The 15,745-nt window shown below is 37.5% G+C and overlaps 2 protein-coding genes and 1 long non-coding RNA gene across 23 annotated transcripts in view; 1 reads left to right on the forward strand and 2 right to left on the reverse strand.

The window, feature by feature from the left end:
• The window catches only part of IL20RB (interleukin 20 receptor subunit beta), a 42,129-nt gene extending 36,896 nt beyond the window's left edge, over positions 1-5,233 (reverse strand). For all 3 annotated transcript variants that reach the window (XM_035278439.3, XM_035278441.3, XM_002759583.6), the window contains exon 1: positions 5,015-5,233. In XM_035278439.3, coding sequence (XP_035134330.1) covers positions 5,015-5,130 — 116 coding nt within the window. In that variant the 5' untranslated portion in view covers positions 5,131-5,233. The remainder of the gene's footprint in view (positions 1-5,014) is intronic.
• LOC144579923 (uncharacterized) lies at positions 5,224-8,542 on the forward strand. The gene is made up of 2 exons (XR_013528625.1): positions 5,224-5,343; positions 8,345-8,542. It is a non-coding gene; the product is annotated as an uncharacterized LOC144579923 (long non-coding RNA).
• A 1,188-nt stretch (positions 8,543-9,730) lies between these two features.
• The window catches only part of NCK1 (NCK adaptor protein 1), a 96,769-nt gene continuing 90,754 nt past the window's right edge, over positions 9,731-15,745 (reverse strand). For all 19 annotated transcript variants that reach the window (XM_035278446.3, XM_017965835.4, XM_078354155.1 and 16 more), the window contains one exon: positions 9,731-14,803. In XM_035278446.3, the coding sequence (XP_035134337.1) occupies positions 14,609-14,803 (195 nt within the window). In that variant the 3' untranslated portion in view covers positions 9,731-14,608. The remainder of the gene's footprint in view (positions 14,804-15,745) is intronic.

The raw sequence follows: 15,745 nt of genomic DNA on the forward strand, positions 1-15,745 counted from the left end.
GTCCGAGGTAGAATTGCTTGAACATGGGAAGCAGAGGTTGCAGTGAGCTGAGATCATGCCACTGTACTCCAGCCTTGGCAACAAAGGGAGACTCTGACTCAAAACAAAAACAAAAACAAAAAAACTCACCAAATAAGAAACATATAGTTAGGGCTGGGCACAGTGGCTCACACATGTAATCCAAACACTTTCAGAGGCTAAGGCAGGCAGATCACTTGAGGTCAGGAGTTTGAGACCAGCCTGGCCAACATGGTGAAATCCCATCTCAGGCAGAGTTATCAGAATGGCTAAAAGTTTTTAAAGTTGGCCGGGCATGGTGGCTCACACCTGTAATCCCAGCACTTTGGGAGGCCGAGATGGGTGGATCACCTGAGGTCAGGAGTTCGAGACCAGCCTGGCCACCATGGTGACACCCCATCTCTATTAAAAAAAAAGTCTTTAAAGTTACAAAACCAAATGCTAGCAAGGATGCAGAGTAAGTGGATCACTTATACATTGTTGGTGGTAATGTAAAATGATACTTTTCAAAATCGTTTGACAGTTTCTTGTAAAACTAAACATGTGGTTACTATATTATCTAATTACACTCTTGGGCATTTATCTCAGAGAAATGAAAACTTTACATCACATAAGACCTGTACATCACATAAGACCTATTAAATATTAATAGTCACACTGGAATCAGCCCAGATGTCCTTCAACAGGTGAATGGTTAGACAAACTGTAGCATATTCATACCATGGGAGGAGGAAACAGATTCTCCCCCAAAGCCTCCAGAAGGAATGTAGTATTACCCATACCTTGATGTTAGCCCAGTAAAATGATGAACAGATTAACTGTATTTTGAAATAATTTCAGACTTACAGAAGAATTGCGAAATAATACAGAGAGCTCTCATAACTCTTCACTCAGCCTTCCATACGTACACAACCATAACATAATTATAGAAATTAAAGATATTAATATTAATGCAGTATTATTAACTAAGCTTCAGTATTCAATCAAATTTCATCAGTTTTTCTCCTAATACTTTTTTTTTTTTTTTTTGGCCAAGATCAAATCCACAATTTTCATTTACCTGTCATGTCTGGAGACTAACCAGACATGTCTGATTAGTCTCCTCCAACCTGTTCTCAGTCTATCTTTGTCTTTTTTATGACCTTAACATTTTTTAAGAGTTGTTTTGTAGAACGTATCTACACATTTTCCAGACACTCACAGAAAGTATATGATGTACCTATTACTGGTGATGTTAACTGCCCTGACCACTTGATTAAGAAACTGTCTCTACTGTAAAGCCACCATTTTCCCCTGTGTAGTTAAATACATTGGGGGAGATATTTTGTGCAAATATTCCATTTCTCCTCAATTTTTTACCTATTAATTTTAACATCTACTGATGGCTTTTTATTTATAACAATTATTGCTGTGATGTTCTAGTAGTGATATTTTATTTAATTGTATTCTTTTGTTAGAAAGAGATTTTCCTTCTCTACCATTTATTCAATTATTTATTTTTGCCAATATGGACTTGTGGACATTTTAATTTATTCTATAAAGTCCAACACTACTGTTATTTATTTTGTTACTCAAATTGTTCTAGTGTTTGGCCAATGGGAACACCTTCAAGTTGACTGTGCCATTTGACTTGTTCCCACCCCTTTTACTCATGTTATTTTTATTAATAGCTTTTAAATATTTGGAATAATTTTAGATTTACAGAAAAATTGCAGAGATAGTACACAGCATTCCTATATATCCTTCCCCCAGCTTCCCCGAATGCTAACAGCTTATGTAAACATAATACATTTGTCAAAACTAAAAAGCCAATATTGGTACATTATTACTAAATTCCGGACTTTATTTGAATTACACTAGTTTGTCCACTAAGGTCTTTCTTCCATCCCAGGATCCAATCCAGGATACTATGTTAACTGTTAACTTAGGCCCCCATCCTTTTTTAAGCACTTCATTACTTACCACAAAATGCTCTTGTCTCATCTTGTTTTTTCCCTTCCCAGCCCTGGCATCAATCACTTTTCTAAGGAGCCCCATCCACAGAGTTTTGAAAAAGTCCCAACATCCAGGCAGCACCCTAGAGCAACTCAGAATCCCTAGCTGTGAAGTTCCAGAATTTAGCTTTTAAAAAGTTCCCCAGGTGATTCCAAAGTGCATTTGAGATTGGGAACCACTGATCTAGACTTTACTTCTGGTTGCTAAAGAATAATTAAAATTTTATTAAATTCCCAAATGCCAAAGACTTTCGTGTACTTCCCAGAAGCTTTTAGGCTCCCTGAAGGCAAGTATTTAAAATCTCTCTAATCAGCACACATCCCAGAACCTGGTACATAAATGGTGTGAAATGAATGAAAGTTGAACAAGTAAACTAAGCTTTGGCTTCCTTAGGAAAATTAGCCTAGGTCTAACTCTTTTCCTAATCCCTCATTCGTCTTTAAATTAGAGCCTTTTTGCTGCTGAACACCTATTTCATAAAACCTTGAGTGAGTCAGTGCAAGGGAAGTAGCATCAAGGCTGCCCACCATAAAGCCCTGGGGCAACCTACCCAGGCAAAAATCTTTGCATCTCTTCTCTGAAGGACCCTCACTGTGTCTGATGTTCACTTCCTCATTTGGATCCTCTTTTGCCACCTTTCCCTCCAACAGCCTTTAAGGCAAATGCATTAGAAAAGGTAGCACCATCTTGTTTATTTCCTTTCCCTCGTCCCTCCTCCCTCCTTCTGGCTTGTTCCAATGTCTCAGCTTCTTCTGCAGAGAAGTATATAGGGCACAGGCTCTGGAGTAGACCAAACAATCGTCAAATCCAATCCCCCCACTTATTAGATATATGTACTTGGACACATAACTAAACCTCTCTTAGTCTCTGTCCCTAATATGTAAAATGGGGATCACACCTACCTTGCAGGATTCATGTGAGAAGTCAAGAGAACATTTTTGCTAACCTAAGGCACAATGTGTACTCAGAAATAGCAGTTGTGATTGTCATTATTATTACTATTGGTAGCAGAATCACCTTCCTGAATCACACACTATTATTTGGGAGGGACAGGACAAGGCAAATTTCTATGCAAGACAGCCACAACTCTACCCACCTGTCCAGTGATCTAGTAACTAATAGAAGTTCATTTAGAATTTGCAGAATTCATCACAGGCAACTACACAATCCAGAAGAAATGGTCAAAACTGCATAAAGGCAACCTCAGCTAAAGCAATTATCTACTGATACCACCATCTGTATAACCAACATAATAATAACTAACATTTGGGGGTGAGGAAATGTTGAAGTCTTCCAAGTGCTTTTGTTTGCATCATCTTATTTAACCCCTCACAACCTCAAGGTGGCTATTATCATCATTTCACAGGTAGGGAAACTGATGTTTGAGTCCTGAGCTAGTGAGTGATAGAGGCACTACTCACACACAGGTCGTTCTGGCTCTGACATCCTTGTGGTCTCACCACTGAGGTTTTTTTGGTGTGTGTGTGTGTGTATGTGTGTTTTCTATGTAAGTTTATAAGTGTCAGAAGTGCACACTCACCTCCAGATCTGTTTAAAACAGGAGTTTTCAAGAAAAGACTTAAAAGACTGGTGTCATTGAAGAAAATGTCAAGTCAAAAAATGCTGGGCTTTACTCTTCTCATTCAGCCTCATATCTTCTCCTTTCAGCTTAGTGGAGGAATGTTTTCTGGCTACATTTTTATTTCAACAACTAAGTAACCAACCAACGAACTAACCAAACAACCAGCATGTTTAGCCTGTGCTAGGGGATGTGGGGACACCAGCAAAGATACCTAGGCCCTGGCCCTCCAGGCCAGTGCTGGAAAAAGCAGTAACCCACCGAAGCTAAAGTACCTGGTGTCAAAGAAGAGTAAGGTCTCAGAAAGATGTAGAAGGAAAAGCTGAAGATGGTGCTTCTGATGGGAAATTATAAATAAAGGCCAGGAGGAGGAAATGAAGGTATAATATGCTGACTGTTAAGCCAGCAGCTGCTTGTAGTCCTTATTTGTTTTCAAGGAGTAATGAGAAATAGGGTTAAATATAGGATGGGGCCAGAATATGCTGGGTGATGAGACAAACAGCAGAATTTGGACACCATGTGCTGAACAACTGGGAGCTGTGACGGTTTTTAAGCTAGAAAAGAACACCATAAATTTGATGTTTAAGCCAGTTCTATATCTTTGCAAATTATCTTAGTACTGATTTGTTGCCTGATTTAAACTAACTAGAATAATTAAATTGCTCTGTGTAAAACACACATACACACACACAGAGAGAGAGAGAGAGAGAGAGAGAAAGTACTCCAGGCTCCCATCAACACTGCAAAGTGCCTAGTGTCTTGGAGTATCAAAATCAGAAATTTCTCTTAAACGTGGTTTGACATGAACAAACATCAAAGGCTAAGGAGTTGCAATTTTAAGACAATAAAGCAGGTAGGTACAAGCAACCAGGAGTGGAGCAGAGAAAATTATGTAATCTCACTGGCAGGGAAAATGTCCCAAACCAAATATTTTTTTAAATGCTATGGAGTACCTTTTCTTCAATGACCAGGAGAGAAATCCAATTTTTATAAGTCTTGTACCCAATATTAAGCTCACAAATTGTCTTTTTATTCATGTGCATTTTGCTAGAATCTTTGTTTTAATCTGTTCTTATAGTTAACATCTCCAAGACACACACAGAAGTCTAACAGTACTATATTGCACTCTTTAAAACCAGATGATCAGATAAATAACAAAGTGCACAGAGCTCTGCTTTCATTTATTTTGATGATTTCTTTCTAGATTGTTCTGTGGACATTAAGAAGAGAGATTTCCAAACAGAATGCAGGCCTTTTCTTTGGATGTAGAAATAGAAGTTTAGGAGATAAGAAATCTTTTATAAAACAGACATAAGATATTCTGTACAGATATTTCAACCCTCGGCCCTGGGAAAGTATTTTTTGCCTTCTTAACCTATAATCAAGGCCCAAACTATTGGATGTATTCTAATTCATACTTACCTGTGCGCAAACATGGAATCAATGCATAGACAAACCACACAAAAAGACTTGTCCAGACTTCTTCTAGAACCATCGTGAAAGTCTGCATTTGGTAGATTCAGTTTGACCTGGAACATTGTTTCTTTCCAGAATGAAGCATTCTGTCCATCTCAGCCGTCTTTCTTCAGAATGCAAATGTTGGAGCTGAGGTCTGAGTCTCAGTGAAGCTCAAATTGTTCTGGAACCAGCCCAGGAAGCTCAGAAAAGGCGGGCTTGGAAGCACCCTCCTTTCTGCCCAAACCCAGATATTGCATCATGGGGGAGTGGCCTAGGAGAGTTCCAGAGAAAAGGTAACTTTAGGGAGCTTGAGAATCTGCCTGTGAGCGATATCCAGCCACAGGCTCTGTCCTGGAGGACCCTGCACATCCCCAGAAGTCAGTGAGCAGGCAGGATTATCTCCTTCCCTCATTGAATGAATAGCTGTCCTCTTCCAAGTTTCTCTCTGTGAGTTCATTCAAGCTGGCTACTGACAAGCTCTTTTTTCTAATACATACTCACTTCAGAAAAAGCAGAGCTATTTGAAAAAATTTTAAATACCTTTCTAAAAGTACAGAGGTAAAGAAAAATACATAGCTTCATATGTGCATGCATTTGCAAAAAGAAAAGCTGAAAGAAGATATAAGAAATGAACAAGATTGGTTACCTTGAGTCAGAGAAAGTGGGAATTGGAAAGGTAGAAGAGAAAAATGGGAAGACTTTTGACCAAATATTTTTGTGTATCATTTGATTACTGAGTCATGTATTACTGAAAAATTAAAACTAATTTCAAGAGGTGGAAGAAAAACCTTATGATAGGATTTAGTCCCTTAAAATTTAGCCCTTGAAGGATTTTAACCACCCTAATGTGCAAATACAACAGTGGTATAAACATGGGTTCTAGAGTAAAATGTATTTTGGTTCAAGTTTCAGAACTTATAATGTAACCTTAGGAAAGTTAGTCATTTATTTATTCATTCAATAAACATTCACTGAAGGCCTACTAGGTGCTAGTTCTTGGGAATTCAAGTCCATTCTCTCAACAAGAACTTCCCAACTAGTGGAGAAGATGGACATGAGAATAATCATAAATCAATTTTTAAAATGAAGTGACAGCAATATTCATAAGAGAATAGAGGATCACTAAGAAACATCTAACCAGCCTGTAGGATCACAGAAAGCTTCCTGGAGGAGGTGACTCCAGGACTCGGTATTAAACTGAAAAAAAAAAAAAATCAGTCAGGAATGTTGTTTTTAAGACACAACAAGAAGTTTGGTGCAACAGAACAAGATTAAAATGGCGAGAATTAGGGCTCAACAGCAGACAGAAACAGGATTCTACAGAGTTCTGAATGCCTTGTTGAGGAGCTTGGAATTTCTCCTGAGAGCAATGAAGGTCAAAGGAAGGGTTCAAAGCTCAAATACGGTCATGTCATTGCCTGCATTTGAGCTTTAAAAAGTTTGTGACTAGGGTGGAGAAAACAGCATGGGGATTGGGGGGGGCAGAGACTGAAGGCAGGAGGGCCATGAGGGAGTGATCTAGGTGAGACATTGCTGGCCTCCACTAGGTTTCTCATGTCTGTAGAGAGAAATGACCAAATTCAAAAGATAAAGAAGGTAGAACTGACAGCTCCTGAATATTGAGTGGATTAGGCAGGCTGGGGAGGAGGAGCCAAACATGACTTTCAGGTTCTGAGTTTGGGAAACTGGGTGAATGGCAGCACCTCAAGTGAAATAATGAAGTGGGTGGAGTGTGGTCAGGATGGGCAGGATTGGGAGTGCTGTAGAGAAAGGCAGCATATGTTCAGCTTGAGACATTTGAACTTAGATGCTTGTATGGGCAGGGGAGTCTCTAGTATGCAAATAATCTTTGTCTCAGGTTGATTGGTGTCAACTTTTTAGTTGTGTTTCTTTAGGCAAGTCATTTAAACTATCTGCCTTATGGTTCTCACCTGAAAATTAGAACCATTATAATAGTACCTGACTTAGGACTGTTGTGAAAAGCACACAATAAACATTTGCTATATATCTTTTTACCACATCATGGTCAAGAAAACTTGGTGCATATTCTCCTTGATCCCAGCACTGTTAAGTCAGTGGCCACATCTGTGCTTCGCCCCTGGTCACTAGCTGCTTGTACAGTCTCTCGGTGCTCCTCTTAAGAGTGCTTCATGGTCTCAACGTCTGTCCCAAATCTTACCTTTGTTCTCCACCTTGGCTTCCTGATTCCTCTCCTCTAAGTTCACTTCTGCTCACAGTTCCAGCATGTCGAAAGTTAACAATAAAAGCCAATGGGTGCTGGATATCTACTATCTGCCAGGAATTGTCCTAAAGGGTTTCTGCACTCTATGTACATGTCCATATATAATATGACAGACTTGCAATGTAAGATATGATTTGATTCTACACTTTTCAGGTGAGGACATTGGGCTCAGGGAAATAGAACTTACTGTAGATCACAGAGCTAGTCAGGGATGGAAACAGGAATTCCAAATGAGGTCTTTGAAACTCCAAGCTTTGTTCACTCACCTTAAGTGCCTCCCAGTCAACATCAAAGGAATGCTTCAAAGAGTCTGAAGGACACAGAGAAATGATCCAACAGATTAGCAAAGGCTTTAGGGAATAGGCAGACCTCAATATGGGGTTCCAAGGATGTACCAGTTAGATACGGGTAGGAAGGGAAGAGATGCACACCATTCAGCATTCCTTCTGATATGAGCAAGGATGAAAAGGTAGAGGGGCATATAGACTGAATTAGAGGATGAAAAGGAAAGTACAAGGAGAAAATGGAAAAAAAGAATAAGACTCATTTAGCTATGCTGTCGGGGAAGAAGAATTGTTCACCAAACTTTGAAGTGTTAAGATGGATAGTTAGCTCCACCTGTTCATGGGTCCCTGTCAATTTACTCCTGTCCAGCACTGCCATGCTCTGGTTAGACAGTACTGCCTGCCAATCCTTCATAAGCCATCGTACAGAGTCTGCCCTGGGTTCAGCACACCTCACCTCAAGGGGTGCTGAGAGATAATGCCATCTGCCTGTCATAGTTTTTGAACAATAATCCTTTTCAAGCCTGGGTCATGACCCAGTAAGTAACTCAGACCACCCACCTCTGCCTGGGCTGTAACATTGGGTAAGGACTTCTGGAGGGCTGTACCTCACCTGCTAGCCCGTAACATTCCCGGACAATCCCTGACCCTGATTGTCCCTTTCTCTTCTGGCTTTGAGGTGCTCTTCTAAAGAAAGAGAAGTTATGTCTTGTCTGTGCAACATGCCAAAACCAAACTAATCTCTATCCTGTTTACTGCACTTTTCAGGTTAATTTGTGGTGCTTTCCACAGAGTTGGAGGATCATCCATGTCAGAAGATAAACCGCTGGAAGAATAGACTTATTTCCTATAAGCAGGTACAGTTCAGAAATAGGATTCTTTTTCCTCTATTACACTATTTGACACTTAAATCTCCAACATTGGCCGGGCGCGGTGGCTCACGCCTATAATCCCAGCACTTTGGGAGGCCAAGGCGGGTGGATCACGAGGTCAAGAGATGGAGACCATCCTGGTCAACAAGGTGAAACCCCGTCTCTACTAAAAATACAAAAATTAGCTGGGCATGGTAGTGCGCGCCTGTAGTCCCAGCTACTTGGGAGGCTGAGGCAGGAGAATTGCTTGAACCCAGGATGCAGAGGTTGCGGTGAGCCGAGATCACGCCATTGCACTCCAGCCTGGGTAACAAGTGCGAAACTCCATTTCAAAAAAAAAAGAAAAAAATAAAATCTCTGATATTTAATTATGGAAGGAAAAGCAAGCAGAGAAAAGGTTTTTATGAAAAGGTAGAGGCAATGGGGAGGGATGGAAAGTTTTGTGGCCAAAGAAGAGACCCCTAAGCTCTCTGTGCCCTGCAGGGCCAGGACTAAAATTAAGGGAAGCACCTAGGGTGCAAAATCTGAGGCACTCACTTTTAGGGTTGTGCAAGTCCAGGATAGGCCCTGTGTCCTGGAATGAACTATGTGGTCAACTACTACATTCCAGTAACCTTCCTTTCCCCTACCTAACACAGAATAGTGTGTGCATTAAGATTCTTAAATAGCTTTGTTCTATGTTTTAGCACTTGTGACATTTAGTTGAAGCTGTCTCAATTTTTTCTTTCCAGAAGTAACACAGGGAATTTAAATAGCGGAATTCCTCTTGTCTTAGACTTCTAATTCATGCTTCCACCAACTCTGTTCCAGGTGAAATTTCTACACACTTTTAGACTCTAATTTTCAGGGCTCCTGCATTCCTTTTTCACTTCTAAACACTTCAGTTTTTCAATTTCCTCCCCCAAATGTTTATTGTCTGGTTATCAGGAATTTAACCTTCAGGGTGTTTCCTTACGGTGTGATCAATTAGAACTCTTAAGTTGGCCAAACTATCCTCTTTCTGTAATTATTTTTTTCTATTTGACATTCCCCCAAAAAACTCCTTTTAAGATGGAGAATCAGGGTTTATTCAGAATAGGCTTCTGTAATTAAATGTTCCACATTTCAATAAAACAAATACCATTTTAGGCAAATTTAAAATCTGAAAACCAGAAACAAAGCTCTGTAACGGTGACACTCTACATAATTTTCAAATGATTTTGGTTGCTGTATTTTACTCAGTCACTGGTTGCCCCTAGTCATCAGTGATTCTATTAAGTGGAGCACACAGTATACTCAAAGGTCAATTTTATCAGAGGCCTCTTTTTATTGTCCTATGTTAATTAACACCCTCACCCTCACTCTTCAACCCTCAACCTGCTCTATTTTAATATTTTAATTCAGAGTTCTTATCCGTTAGGTATTACATCACTAAAATACAAATTTTATGAAATTTATGAAAACTTTTCTCCATTTTCTTTTCCATTACTAAACAGTCTCAGCTCAGCAACAAAATATGTGATGAGGCGAGTTGTATAAATTGATATGAGTATGTCCAAAAACTATCTAAACATACAAACATATACAGAGATGTAACAGTTAAAAAAAATTTCAACTTTACATTGTCATATGCCCTGATGAATTTGTTCTCTATAACATCCCCTTGTCTATTAAGTCTACAAAACATCAAGTTTTACATTACTTCTCCAAGAGAAACCATCCTTATTCAAGGATTACTAATTTTCCTTCATAAGTACTCAAAAAATATCAATTTAATAACCATTCCTGTGTTTAGCCTAAAATAGACAACCCAACAGTCCCATTCTGGAATTCATCTTTTCGTCTCAATAATTTCACGAAGACGATCTATCTGAAAAGTTTCTTCATAGTCTAAGACATAAATTATCTGAGCACAGAAATTTATTCAAAGCAACTACCTCAGAAATCTAATTTAACCTATCAGAAAACACTCAAAGACACTAATTTAAAACATTTCCCTCTGTGAACACGGTGGCTGATAGCTGAAACTCCTCCTCTGTTCAAAACCCCACCAAGTCCAACTTAGGTTCTACTCATTAAGTCTCAGCAAATTGTTGTATACTTTCAGATAAAAGGTGCACCTCATTAGTAAACTAGAAATAAACATTTCAGTTCCTAAATTATTTGGTTTAGATCATGTAACAGCAAGAAATTAGGGTGTGGGGAATATGTATCAAACTGGTCTGTCAAGTGTTTAAAAGATAGCAGAGAATTGAGTCACAAAAACTTGCAAAACACTAACAGAACCAGCCTAACAGAACTGAGTGCAAGCCAATGCTTCTAATAATGTGTTTCTCCAGAAACAGTAATTTGGCATTCTTTTAAAAAAGGGTGGGGTTCAAAGCATAAAATTAAGATAGTAGCATCTATCCTACATCAAATGTCCTTTAAGAAAAAAGTGACCTTGATCGTGAAGCCATTTGGAAAGTTAAAAGATCTATATAAATGCAAGATTATAAAGGACCCCTTAAGATCTTCTAGTAAAATACTAAAATGGAAAACTTAGAGAGTACTGTAATGCCACACTCCTAATTTATTGATTTGGACAATGTAACTGAGTATTTCTGAAAAAATGATTTCCAGATTCCAAACCCAAAACTTTCCATGTTTCAGGAAAAATAGGGCAGTAAACTGCATCTGGAGATCTCAACTAGGGGGATTAGGGTTCTTGTCACACCCAACCAAATCCGAGTTAATGGGCTGGGGGTAAACGCACTCAGAGGACATAGCAGCTGCTCCAGGAACTTAGTTTTCCACAAGTCCGGCTACTGAAAGAGCCTGCTGTAAACCCTAAGACCAGTTTTACCTAGTAGCTGCTGTGGCTCTAAGACTGGTTTTACCTACCATTGTCACATGCCAATCAGAGCTTGCCAATTCCCAAAAACTTCTCTAGAGCCAATGAGTTCTCTTTCAAAACAGACATAACATTTCTCTTTATAATAAAACTCCCAATCTTCTCCGTTCTTTGGATATACTAAAAACTACTCATTCTGTGTATATGACCTGAATTGCAATTCTTGCTTCCCAAATAAAACGTTTTAGAGATTCATCTCTATATTTTTACTTCAAAGGAGGAGATTTTATTATACTATTTGAATTTTTCACCAAGTACACCGGTAAAAATAAGGGGGCCATATTCTACAAGAATAACCTTATTCTAACAACCCAAGTTGCTCATCTGCTAGGCCTTTTAATTATTCTAGCAATGGCAATAGATGGCATTAAGCCTTCCTATTTTGTTTAGCGATATTGTCTCTACTAGTGCAAGGTGCATGTGTTGACTGTATAGTGATATATGTGTAATATACATGTGTGAATATATATTCAGCTAAATCCTAAGGATTTATGACTAAATAAGGGACACAATGGCAAATGTTTTTGTTATAAAGCTTATATAATGTTCTAAAAAACCTTCTTCCAAGATTTTGGAGAAGTTATTTGTAGAAGTGGGTTAGGCAGGGTTACATCTGTTACGTGTATTTAAATTTGCAACTAAGCATAATCCTCATGTGGAAGAAAACTTCGGTAATATTGCTCTTCCCAGGACCCTCCTCCTAGTCTAAAACCAAGCATACATAGGGTAGTGTGTCATGATATAGACACCAGGCTGGGAATCAGGAAACTTGGTTTCTAATACAAGTATTATTATTACTATCTACCTATTTAAGATGTTTTCTATGGTTGTTTCAGTTCTTAAAATTACTTCAAGCATTATAAAAAGTCATTGGTGTAAGCACTGATTTAAGACTTTTTAAAAATTGGTAAAATGTTTAAATAGAAAATAAGCGCCCAGGGAGGTTTTTATACCATGATAAGAGCACACAATATATATTACTGGTACATGTGGGTTATCTGGGAGCTCTATAGCTACAATAAACCTAATTATGGAACAGAAATATGCATTCTGTTTCCAGTGCTACTACATTCCTACTTTCTCAAAAGTCTGCTCTATTAATATCAGCTCAGTGGAGTTTACTATAAATAGTTCATGCCTGTGATGCAAAGCATTAATTGTTCTCTTTTTACAAACATATATTTTTTTCATAAGACTGGGAAAAACCCAGAAACGTAACAGCGAATAAAAGGAAAGCACCATCAAATATATGTTAAAAATTAAGATGATGTTTACTAACTAGTCATCCTACAGCCATTTAAACAGTTTTCCTCAATTTATATTCATTTGATTTTACGGCAAAGAGAAGATAAAGTTTTTCATTTTCATGAAAAACTTATCTACTAATAATTACCCTTAATAAACAAAGGAGTACTGATCTAGAAAAATTACGGAATATGAACTAAAATGTTTTAAAAGCAGATGCAATCGAGATGCAAATTTGTCTTAATTATATTTGTTCACTTCTGTTTCCATGAGAGAAGCCATGGCTGCCACCCAGTGGCAACGTAAGTCTTTAAATGATTTTAAGATTTAAATAATATTTAACACATTGATGAAAAAAATTTACAAGTTACACAATTTTACCATCAGTAATTCTGGTGTATTAGATATCTGTTTATAACCAGCAAATAATTAAAGCATCCATATGCTTAGGCAGCATTAAGGAATTTGTTGAAAGTATCATGACATCCTCCCCTGTTATGTGGCTTTAGTATTTTTCAACTAAAATACTGATGGTTACTTTGCTTAAACTTAAGTCTCCAGAATAATAGGGGCACAAATTAGTACCATAAAATGCAACTTGTTTTCTTCTATGGCCTGTTACAGAAGTAGATTAGCCTCTCATCCATACACCCAAATTCCTACTTGTTAAAAAAAAAATTAAAAATAACGTAATTTTCCCTAACCATGAGCACATTTTATTTTTTCCTCAGGTATACATCAGTTTTAGTGTCCAGATCAACAAAACTCAAAGCTGAAGAGGAAATGAAAATAGGTAATACTATTCCTGACACTTACTGATATTTAGTGAGGAGAAAAAAACCACACATCTCACTGCTTCCTATTTTTGCAAAACTTGGCAGTAACTTATTTCACACTGGCATAAATATAACATGTCCTAATACAAGATGCTTTGCTAAAATAATACAAGAGGGATAAAGAAAAAAAAATAACACTAGAGCATCTATTTACAGTTTGAAAAGCTAGACCAGGCGTGGTGGCTCACGCCTGTAATCACAGCACCTTTGGGAGGCTGAGGGGCAAATCATGAGGTCACGGTATCAAGAGCATCCTGGCCAACATGGTGAAACCTCATCCCTACCAAAAATACAAAAATTAGCTGGGTGTGGTGGCACACACCAGTAATCCCAGCTACTCAGGAAGCTGAGGCAGGAGAATTGCTTGAACCCGGGATTCAGTGAGCAAAGATGGCGCCACTGCACTCCAGCCTGGCAACAGAGCAAGACTCTGTCTCAAAAAAAAAAAAGAAAAGAAAGAAAAGCAAAATATCTCAGAGACTGTTTTGTTTTCTCGAATAACCAGATGAGGGAGAAGCACTGGAAAAAAAAATGAAGAATTTAGTGATTTTTGTTTCCAACAATTGTAAATTAAAATTGTACAACATGTTTTCTAACCTATGTCTCATGTGTCTTGCTGTATGACTGAAAACAATGAATTTTTAAAAATCATAGCAGACACAATATATTTGGTTACAATGGCCTGTGACAAATATAATACCTGGAAATAATTTCTAATTTTCCATTTATTATTGCTATTTAGTCACAGAAAAGATTAACACTCTCTAAGAAGTTTATTTTAGCATATGTCATATATAGATATAATAATTTTATATAAAGAGAGACCATAACAGAACTAACAGGGTGCCTTTACAAGAAAATAAAGCAAAGGCAATATAGGATTTCTTCCATATAAAGATTCTGATCTGCATTATTTGATTTTTTTTTTTTTCAAAATACAAAACAGTAATATTAGAAGCAAAGCAAAAACAGCAAAGAAGAAAACAATAAAACAGAAGACCAAGGGTAAGGAACTGTTTTATGCTGATGCACTGCATACATAGTATATATGTATGGGCTGAGTTATAATAAAAATATTATTATAGTTATCCTCATATAGAGTTAGAAACAGCAATTTCCAATCAAGCACAACTGGACCCAACATTTTCTCAGTCTTCAATTACACGTTAAATTACAGCTATGTAGCAGTCACTTCTGGTCAGCAGTATCATGATAAATGCTTGACAAGATATAATTTTTCTCCTTGTTCACTTGTAAAAATTGGCGCCTTTTTGTAATGTTCTACAAGTTCTTCCATGGTGCTGAATTTGCGCTGCCCAATGCAGTAGACAGTTTCTTTTAGTTGGACTTTAAAATGCTTGTTTTTCCCTTGTGCTTTTAGTGATACAGAGAAATCATTTGGCTAAAAGAGAAAAAAAAATACATATAGTAAACATCTGAAAGCCATCTATCAGTATTTTTATATTAAACTAAAAGCTAAAACTTAAGCACTTACTAAGTTCTAGGCACCATGATAAATTATTTAATAGATTTTCTCCTTCACTCCTCAAAATAAACTCTTTTTACAGATGAGAAAACTGAGTCTCAGAGAAGCTATTAATAACTTGGCCAATATCATCCATCTAGTTAACAACAGAGCCAGGATTCAAACCAGCATAATCTAAAGTCTCTTCACTCATAGCTCTACCAGCAGACACTCACAGCAAATCCTCCTTTTTAAATATTTGAAGAACAAGAGCTATCTTCTCTCCAGACTACTGGAGAAACACATGAGAAAGTCTAAGATATCCACCCAACCCCTTTTCAATGTATAGCTAACAGTATCTGTCTTCAGGATAATAGGCTGATTTCTCAACAATGAGGAACAAACAAATAAGAATGAATCTAAACTTTAAGGAGAGGCCACAAACTCAAATGCCTACAAGAAAAGCCAAAAGAATAATGTATTTTTTTTTTCTCCACAATCTAAAGGAAGTGGTGACTTCTCAGCTGTGATTGTTGCCTTGAAGGAACAGGATCTCAATGTTGGTAGTTCTTCCAATTTTAAATGGTCTAAAGTCTAAATTTTTATAATAAATAAGTCTAAAGCCTGAATTTTTATAATAAATATCCTAATATTTAAATATTAGCAGTGAATTTAAATGTTTAAAAGACATTGTGAAGGCTAAGCAAAATATGCCTACTTGAGAACTCTAACCTTAAAAAGTATACAGCTACAAATAATCGTATATATTGTATTTTGTCTAATATCTATGCTCAATTACCCACAAGCAAATACACACAATTATGCATTCAAGCTATTTTCTTTTTAATTAGGTATTTGCTTTTTGTTAGAGTCTATATC

The sequence above is a fragment of the Callithrix jacchus genome, chromosome 17, assembly GCF_049354715.1.
Source record: "Callithrix jacchus isolate 240 chromosome 17, calJac240_pri, whole genome shotgun sequence".
Taxonomy (NCBI): Eukaryota; Metazoa; Chordata; class Mammalia; order Primates; family Cebidae; genus Callithrix; species Callithrix jacchus.